Consider the following 10,496-nt stretch of genomic DNA (forward strand, 5'->3'; position numbering starts at 1 on the left):
AATTTGATTGCTTACCTGGGCCAAAGTTTCAACAAAACCTGAAAGGTTTGATACATTACGACAAATCCAAATGAAGTAAAGTTTTTCAATCTTAACTGATTTACTTGTTAATATTGTTGGATTAGATCTGTAATTAGATTGAGAGAAATGACAATTAATAAAAGTAGAAATCAATAGATATTGACAGTTGATCATTTCAAGAGCAATTTAAATCATTGTTGTTAAAACAAAAACCAAACAGGTTAATTTGATGAACCATTTTATCCTGAATTGTGGAGGGAAAATGATTGATTACAATTACATTTGGAAAACTATTAGAATCGATTTGTCGATCATTCCAACAATTAGTTAATTGTGAATATTGGGATTAGTTTTTTCGTCAGATTAATTCCTATTATTTTCGATCATTGCTCATCATCATCATCATATCTCTCTCTCTCTTTTTAATTGTCATTACAATTTCTTCCTAATTCTTTAGGTTAAATAACGAAACATCAGCAACACAGGAACACCTATTTATCCTCTTCTAGAATGATAACTTATCGATTGCCTTTTATCATCCTCATCCTCATCTTCCTCATCATTATTATTATCATCACTATCCAATAGTATCACTTATTAGACCTTAATAATTGCTCCAAGGGGAAGACGCTGTATAATAATAAAAGGGTTTTCATCATCTAGTTTTCTTTAGTTTGTTGAATTAAATTGCCAATACGAGAAGATAAGGTGAAAATGAAGATGGATAAAGATGATGATAAGGATGAGGATGAGGATAAAAGTTGCGATAGTTTTTGATGATCTTTGAATATAATACATGTAATATAACATTTTCATCATCTGATGAGAAAAAAGTCTCAAGAGGTTTTTTCAAGAGCTAATTTGTAGTCCAATTGTTGAGGGTGGAAGATATTGAGAGAGAGAGAGAGAGAGAGAGAGAGAGAGAGAGAGAGGGGTGGGAATCGGATAACAAGGTGGGATGATATCAAATAAAATGCTTACATGTAACATATATTATCACTGATTAAACATATTATATGAATGTTATATTATATCATCGACTATTATAAACATTTTCCACTCTCATTTCCTACTTAAACCCTGTCATCCTCAACTTCACCTCCATGTAATATATTCTGGTTATCGTCAGCAGAAAATTCATAAAAAATACAGAATTTTTTTATCTCCTTTGCTCTCTCTCTCTCTCGTTCTTTACTGTTTCATGGAGACATGGGAGGAATGGGGAATTTACTACTGATAACTCGGAGTGCTGGTGATAAAAGGATGGAGATGATATCGTTCTGTGAGTAAAAATGCTCAGAAGTAGAAGGAGGAGATAAGGGATTGCTCATGAAGAGCTGAGAAAATAGAGTTCAAAGAGTCTCATGAACTTCTGGATGTTCTGGTTCTCAGGGTGAAAAAAAAGAAAGATCCAAAAAAAGGAAAGAGAAAAAGTTCTGAGGTTTTACTTCTGAGTGTGGAGATAATTTTTTTCCCTTTTCTCCTTTACGACTTTAAGGTGAAAAATTCTGTTGGATTGTGAAGATTCATGGAGAAAAAAAGTGAAAAACTCGCCAAGAGTTTAAAAAGATTTTCTCACTTGAGTGATTCTCGTTTCTTTTTTTACAGAATTTACAGTTCCAATGGGAATTTTTCTTATCTTTCTCTCAGAATTTCATCTCAACAATGGAAAATTCAGTATTCTCATCATGGATTTATCTTGATAATATCCAAGAAAACTGAACATTCGAGCTTGAATTGGACACAAGCATCTTAACGGTGGACAGAGGGATAAAGATAAAGAGGAAACTGGATCAACTTTCACTTAGCTATTCTGGTCAAGGGGTTTGGATGATGGTGGAAGAGGAAAATAGATTCTTGAAGATGGATGAGGATGAAGATAACTAGTGATTCACCATGAGGGAGATGAAGACAAATCTGATGAAGATAAAAATGTATCATCAAGATGAGAGATTCACTTTAAAATATCATATTGAACTTCATGCTTGAAGTTTTGGACAAAAAAATCTAATCAAAAATCAAAGCTAACTTATTATCTGAACATGATTATTAACTATCAATTTATGGATAATCATAATATATCAGATCAATATTCATTCAATCAATTAACTTGATAAGTTTGTGGGGGGGAATTTTCCTCTTTGATTAACTAATCTGTCATTAAATTTAATCTCCTCCTAATCAACCATAATACTTGATTAAATATGTCCAAGTTATATATAATCAAAGTGATTAGATTGAGTAATTGAATTGAATATATCAGACAAAAAGATTATTATTATCATTAACTGAACGTGAACCTTAATCATTATGTACCAACATAATAATCAATTTACCAATCAACTAATCAATAAACATTAATCATAAACCAAATTAAATATTGTAATACATTTGTATGCTATTGGTCATTCATACACAATAATAATAATGATGATGATAATATTACATAATCTAACTGACCAGTATTCTGATAAGATAAGTTAATTGTTACACTGATTAGGGTTAATTGTTAATTACCTGAGTAGTGATAAAAATGATATGAAAGGTGTCACTCCAATACCTCCGGCAATACAAACACATAGACGGTGTTTGAGTAAATCTTGGAGTGGACTTGAAAATGGACCATCAATGTAAAACTTTAACTGGTCAGTTTGTTTATCTTTCCCATTTGTATTGGTCATCTTGATATGATCGTTTTCTCCGTCAATTTGATTGATTAAGTTTCCCAATTTATCTGTTAATTGTTTTTTTATTGGAATCGATTGTGTGTAAAGTGATTAAATGATGGAAAATAATTTCCTTGGTCAACTTACTTGTCCAGTCTCCGTTTAGTTTTATGTTTAAATTGAAAGTTTCATTGGTTCCGATCACTGGAATCTGAAAGTAATTAAATCATTGTGATTGATTGATATTAATAATGTTAAATTAGTTAATTTGATTACCGATGACAATGAAAATGGATGCCATTCAATTGTCGATACCTTTGGACAATTAAGGTAAATGTATTGACCAGGTAGTGATTGTTTAATTATTGATTTGCTTCCCTTGATTTGTGACAATTCAAGGTTAATATGATCATCAGTTAATGATGAATTAATTACGGTGATTGATGATCGTCTTCTCCATAATCTTAATATTAAATCAATTAAGTAAATTGTCAATGATATTGAGAGCCAAATCCATGTCTGTATAACAATCAAATGAAGCACGTTAATTAATTGTAATCAAGTGGACAATTAGAAAATCATTTCAACTCTCAAAAATTAAACTTACACATGAAGCTAATGGTTTGAAAATTGGTTCATCACATGGGATGATTGATTGTGTTGATGATGATGATTGATTTAATTGTAATGAATTATAATCAACTGAAGATCCATTGATTGTTGTTGTTGTTGAATTATAATCAACCAATTTGTTTAATAATAAGTTAATTGTCACATTTGATTTGATGATTTGATCACAACCAATTGTATGCTGATCTAGATTAGTTTGCTCTTTCAATAATCCTCTAGATAAAAGGATTAACAATTTAAAGATTAATAAATCATCACAATTATCAGATTATTAATCATAATCAACAAAAAAAAATTACTTTTCAACGGATTAATTTGTTAATTGTGATTAATACAATAACCTCAAGGTACACGATTAAAGTTTAAATATAAAAAATAAAAAGGTAAATAATGTTTCTGAAAATTTCATCACAACAATCAGTTAATTTGATTGTGATGATTTCGTCTAAATTAACCAAACAACTAAAAAAGTTATATGAAGAAAGAAAAAAGTTTCATCATCAAGTTAAGATGATTTTTAGAACAATTTTCTCATTTTCGAAAAGAAGAAGAAGAAAAAAGTTCTAAGTGGTAATTCGAGGAAAAATTCGTAAGTATAATAACAAGAAGAAAAGTTAATCATTATCAACACCTAACAACAATAACATCAACATGATGATAGTGAAATTTGATCATCATGTTTACTCAGAGCTACTGAATAAACTTGAAAATGGTTTCCCTGTATTCACCCTCAGGGCGATTTCAATGTAATACCTTTACCGTTTCAACAAAATTTACTCAAATAATTTCCTGATCCATGAAAATAAAAGTTCAACATATAATCTGAGAGACATGGAAAGCTCATGTTCAGATAATATTGATTGATTTGTGAATAAATGATTATCACAATCAGTAATCATTTCGATAGTTTTTTTTTTATTTCAATGAGAATGACAATTAAATCAATTCCTATGTGAAAATATAATTGTATTTACTTAATATTGAACAATTTGAACAGCAATTGTTTAAATTGCTCATTAAACGGGAAAAGGTTTTTCCAATAAGTGTTGGTAACAATTTAGTAGTTCTAACAATTGATCAAATTTACAATTATAATTTGTAGTTTACTTAAATTGTTGATCATCTGGTGAATTACATGATATCAGAATCAGAACTTTTCTAACCCACACCCTATGAACTTTTATCATGGTAACAATGAACTTCATCTTAAGTGTAGGTCTGTATGATTGTGAGATTCAATTAACTTGATTATGTTGATTAACTGTAAGTGTAGGTAGTTAAATATTCAACTTGTAAATCGTAGGATTTAAATTGTCTGATGATAATTAAATTAAATTGTTGGGATAATGAAAATGTTCAATTGTCAGTGTGTTAACATTAGCTAAAGATTATTTATCTTAATTGTTTGATTTGTCATTGAAATTATTTCTCTCTCTATTAATTGTGATCAGTTTTGGACTAAATTAAAAGTATGATCACAATTAAGCATCTAATAGGGTTTTAATTGTTGTAATATCATTTGAAAAACACTGTTACAATTAGTTAATTTTATTACTATTATCAAATTTGGTTAATCTAATATGAAACTTATCTTAAACTACTAATTCATTAATCATTGGTAACAATTAAATTTCAATGATAGCTGATTAATTTTTAATTTTCTAAATGATTTAGATTTGATTGATGTATAATTAAATTAGTGATACAATATCAATGATTAAGGTAAATTGCTTTCAATTAAATTAACTTTTTTGGTAACGATTTAAAATATATTACCAACGAAATTAATAAAAGTAATTGGTTCAATTTAAATAATCAAACTTAATCATAATCAATTGTGGATGAGTGATAATGATTAACGATCTTAATTGTAAATCGTTAAGTTAATCATTTATCATCAACCGGAGGTGGAAGTGGATATGAAAACCCTCAGGCTATTAAATTGTTGTCATCATTGATTAAATTACATCGATAATCAATGTTTCAATTGATTAAAAATCTGTGACAATTAATCATGAAAACGATTAATAAACTTTTAATCAATAATTTGAGGCTCGTGTTGATTGTTGATGATTTTAGTTTAACAATCAATTGATTGTCACTAATTTGTTGAGATGTTAATTTGGTTATGATGGTTAACTTGTCTTTGGTAATTAGTTTAATTGTTTCACTTGATTTAGGTTGTCAGTTAGTTGGTTAAATGAATGTCAAGGTTTTTTTTTTGATTTCAATTAACATTCATCAAATGATAATCAGTTAATTGTTTTGATTTACTTAATGAATTATTCATTTGATTGTAGATTTTATTTTTATAATTAATTGTTATTGTTTCTGCTTTATCTAAATTATTTTAAACACAATCAATTGATTGTAAAAGATTTGATTTAGTTAATTTTCCTTGATTATCAAAATTAATCTCATCATGACTAATTGTCAACAATCAAAAGTTGATTAAGGCTCCAAAGGATTAAAAGTTAATGATTTATGTTTGATTGTTGCTAAACAAACAATCAAATGATTTCCTTGTTGATTAACTAATTCGTATGGTTAGATTGTTTTTAGTAAAATCAGTTAATTGTAAAATAAAAAGGCTACCAATTTATTATGGTTTGTTAATTTACTCACAATTAACAAACAATTGACCTGAACAATCAGCTAATAACGATTAGTAAATTGTAAATCTTGATTGTGGATTAAGTTTTTCCTCAACCAAATCAAGTAAACATTGATTTCAATTCACAATTAGTGAGATTTGTTTGATTATAAAGGAGGATGACAATTAAAAGGGTAAGTGAATTAAGGTAACAGTTGATTGTTGATAACACAATTTACTGATTGTTGTTAACATTTCAATGTTTTTCCTATGATGGAAATTCAAGTTTTCCAATTTTAAGAAAAAAAAAGAGATTGAAAAAAGTGTCAATAAGTTTTTCTCAAGCTGTTACCATGAATTTCATCATGATGATGATCACAACTACATTTTCAGAATTGAAACTTTCAGAGTTTACAATCAGAATAGTGATGAAAAATTGGTTAACTTGATGATGAAGAAGATGAGAAATCACCATCATCATAGTGAATCGATTACAGGGGAAAAAAATTATTAATAAATGGTGAAAATTTGGAAATGATGAACTTTGATTGTTGAGGTTGAATTGGTTGTAAAGTGTCACCACCATGTTGAGGATATTGTCGAGAGGTGGATTCAATATCCCACCGCCAAGCTTTTCCCACCGTTGAAATCTCAATGATATTGATTTGGAATCTCATCTCTCTGTGACAAAAATTTCCTCAATCAACTTGATTAGAGTTGAATAACTTTCTAAATATTTTTCGAGTAAATTTCTTAATTGTTTGAATTGATTGTCACTTGAATTTATATATTTTCAATATCAATCAACCATTTGATCAACTTTCTCACAACTTCAAGATAATATGTGCGTCTAAAAATTGTAACAATTAACTTAATTGTAGGTCAATTTTGTGACGAAACGAGTGAAAAATTTTTGTCGGACTATTAAAGTTCACAAAATGATCAAGATTATTTGATTAATGATAATTAATTTGATTGCATAGGATTGCAATGAAAACAATTAGCTAATAATCAGGTTGATCAATAATTAATTGTAACAATTGAGATGAAAAATTTGATGAGAAAAAAAAAACAAATTGATCCAATTTTGAAGTCTGATTAGTTGATTATTATTAGATAATTAATCTTGATTGAAGATTGATTGATGCAGATGATTTCAATTGTGATGCTAATAATCAATTGATTGTTAACAATACAACTTCCTGATTACTTATAATATTGAAACAATCAGAAAAGTTTGAAATATTTGACAAGGTAAAAGTTTCAAAATTATTCAGTATCATGAACCTTATTCATGCTGTGAACATTGAAACTGGTCCAATATTATTAACTATTGATTAGATTTTGATTAATAATCAACAAGTTGATTATAATTAAAGATGAGGATGAAAAGCATAACCTTAATATAAATATTACAATGTTAGTTAATCAACAATTAAGTAAACCATTAAGGTTAAAATGATTTGATTTTCTTGTTTCCACTTTTCGTCTAAACAATTTAATTCACTTTTTTTTACCTGATTAAATTATTCTGATTAAATTGTCGAGTAAATTGTGGGATAAATATGATGAGAGAAACAATTAATTTAACTCATTTTAAATCTTAAATTATCCTTAATCATGGTAACCAGAATGATAATTTAAACTTGAACCATAAAACTTTTATAATATAAAACAATCAACTCGAACAATTAAATTCTGATCCGTTGATTCAATCGCGTTTTCATTTTCATGTTGTTGGATTAATGATTAATGATTATGATTAATGATTAACATGATGATTAAAATGATTACTTACCCTAAAGGATGACATAAGATTAAGATGACAAAGATAATTGTTAGAAAATGTGTATATTTGAATAGATTGTAATTATCCCGACGGAAAGTGATTGTTGATGTGATGAAGACAATTAAGAGAATCAAGTTCATTGCAATTCCTGTAACACCAGCAACTAAATTGTGATTAAAATTGTGAACACAATTAAGAAACATATCAATTAGATGAACATGAATTAATTTAGTTTGTTTATCAATTTGTTAAATTGTTGTTCTCGGTTTGGAAATATTATTTTTCCCTTAGTAGTTGGGAGTAAACGGGAAAAAATCAACTACAATTAACTAATTGTTGACTTTACGATTTACTTTATTTTATTTTTTACCTTTTCCATTTTCTTTAAAGGCTTTTTTTTCTTGTTAATGATCTTGATTACAATCAGTTAATTATTACAACTTTTTTATTGTATCATCGTTAATTCATTGTTATTGTGATTAAATCATATTGTTTATTATTAAATCTTTAGATTGTTAACTTTTCTCATGGTTAATTGTAAAAGGTCAGGTCAGTTGATTTAATTTGATTGCTACTTGTTTTACCTTTCATTTTAATTTAGATAAACGGAAGTGATTGATTTAATTATCTTTTCCTGATGAGTTGAATTAATTTACTAAATTGTTGCTTAAATTGTTACAACTACAGTTAAAGTTAGTATTAATATTAGATTTCATCTTTAACTGGATTAAATTTAATTCAATTTGAAAGTTTATCTTTGGTGATTTGTTTCAACTTGATTGTGATCAATTTTTAGTCTCAATATATAACAATTAACTTGATTGTTATCTCTTTTTTAATGGTTCAACAATTAGCTGATTGTTAGCTGGTTGAAGGTTAATTGTAGGAAGATTTAATCATAAGTTTCATTGATAAATCGCCAACATGATTGTAACAATTAACTATCAACATGGATTGAAATTATTTGTATTGTAATAATTTAGTTTTCAAATCAATTTCATCAACTGATTAAACAATGGTAACAATTAATTATCTAATTTAATTAGTTAATATTAATCCAGGAAATGTATCATCAAAATTAATTGCTCAAAATTGAATCATTGAAAGTTAATCAAATTAGGATAACTAATTACAGTTTTAAATTGTGTATTCATTGATTCAATTTTTTGGCAGCTCTTGTTAATTAATCATTTGTTGAGAATAACAATTAAATCGGTCAACAATTAAGCTAAAAGTTAAATTTGGTTGAATCCAATTCTTAATGAAATTACCTTAATTGTTGTTAATTGCAATCAAATTAACGGACAATGGTGAAGATGAAGTAAACTTTTAAAGGAGGAAATTGTGTCTACCGGTTTTTAATTAGATTTGATTAACTGATTTGTAATCCAGTTTTCATTTAATTCTGATTGGTGTCACAATTAACTTTTCTAAACCACACCAAGAAATATAATCTAATTATTATACATGATTAAAGGTTAAATCATATTGAAATTTGATTGTTTAAGGTCAAGGTTTTGTCAAAAAATAAATTGTAACAGTTAAATGATGATTTTAGTTTTAATTAGTTGATGACCTTTTGTTTAAATTAACAATTTAAGTTGGATACGATTAAAATCAACTTGCATTTGTGTCTGGAGAGTTTAGTTAATTGTAATTTTAGGTAAATGAGTTAATTGTTGAGGATAAAGATTAAGATTAATATTTACCTGAACCGGAAATTATGGACAATGGATGTTGACCAGGAAAAGAAGCTAAATTAATTGTTGGATATTGATGATTATAATTAACCGAAGCCATTGCTGAGTTAATTATGTGAGCAATTGAATGGATTAAACCAGAAAGACAAATTGTATAAGCGGCAGCGATATGAATTCGTTGTGATTTATCAATTAATGAGACTAATAAACGATTAACTGGATTAATTGTTAATCGTTGAATAACCGATAATCCAATGGTACCAAATTTAGACATTGGATTGGAGATTGTTGAAAATATTGTCGTTGATGATGATGATGATTTAGATGGAGATGAATATTGCTGTTGGTTAATTGTCACAATTGAAGGTGTTGTTAGTGACCTTAGGGAGGTCAATAGTGTCCGACACATCGGAATAAATATAATAAATGATGAAAAATTAAGGACTGAAGCGGTTCCTCTGGAGATGAACAATCCATGGCCTATGGTTTGGTGGGTATAATGATAAGCTGGATTAAAGCGAAATCGCAAATAACTGTAGCCGAAAATTAGCAAATTAGTTGTTATCCAGGCGATCTGAAGATAATCAATTTAATTGTGGAAAAGTGACCATTAGTTGATTGTCAACACGAAAGAAAGTTAAACAAAACTTACCATAAACAAATGCTCTCGAAGATATAATTTAATATATCGAAATCCTTTGGTAAATTTAAACGTTGGATCGGATTGAATAGTAATCGTTTTAGAAAACATAATTGTCATGGTTAATAAACAATTAAAGAAATTAAGAGTTAATTATTGTTAGAAAAGAATTGAAACAAATTGAAACAATTAAAACTTAAATCCTCCAGAGAAACATAATCAACAATTAACCACGGAAATTGGTTGACAATTGGTTAGCCTTTTGGTCATCTCTTGTTTAATTGTAACACTTAATTAGTTGTTAATTTTAAATCCATTGGGTTTTAACATTGATACACAGTGGAAGAGTAAAATAAATTTGATTTGATTGTTATGATTAACTGATTGTAAATGAGATGTTGGTGTTAATACAAAAGTGATTTGAAACTTTTGATGAGATGTTGGTGTAACATTAACA

General features: G+C 27.6%; 1 protein-coding gene across 2 annotated transcripts in view; it reads right to left on the reverse strand.

Moving 5' to 3' along the window:
* Window positions 1-10,496, reverse strand: part of LOC128390758 (NADPH oxidase 4-like) — a 13,295-nt gene extending 2,799 nt beyond the window's left edge. The window contains exons 1-8 of one of the 2 annotated variants that reach the window (XM_053350519.1): window positions 10,052-10,496; window positions 9,409-9,973; window positions 7,709-7,862; window positions 3,295-3,532; window positions 3,003-3,206; window positions 2,835-2,898; window positions 2,539-2,755; window positions 16-127 (exon numbers count right to left, since the gene is read on the reverse strand). In XM_053350519.1, coding sequence (XP_053206494.1) covers window positions 16-127; window positions 2,539-2,755; window positions 2,835-2,898; window positions 3,003-3,206; window positions 3,295-3,532; window positions 7,709-7,862; window positions 9,409-9,973; window positions 10,052-10,159 — 1,662 coding nt within the window. In that variant the 5' untranslated portion in view covers window positions 10,160-10,496. Of the gene's footprint in view, window positions 1-15; window positions 128-2,538; window positions 2,756-2,834; window positions 2,899-2,963; window positions 3,207-3,294; window positions 3,533-7,708; window positions 7,863-9,408; window positions 9,974-10,051 lie in introns of both variants that reach the window. The other variant, XM_053350518.1, reaches the window with a different exon arrangement.

Source organism: Panonychus citri, unplaced genomic scaffold (assembly GCF_014898815.1).
Source record: "Panonychus citri isolate SS breed McGregor unplaced genomic scaffold, ASM1489881v1 Contig00127, whole genome shotgun sequence".
Taxonomy (NCBI): Eukaryota; Metazoa; Arthropoda; class Arachnida; order Trombidiformes; family Tetranychidae; genus Panonychus; species Panonychus citri.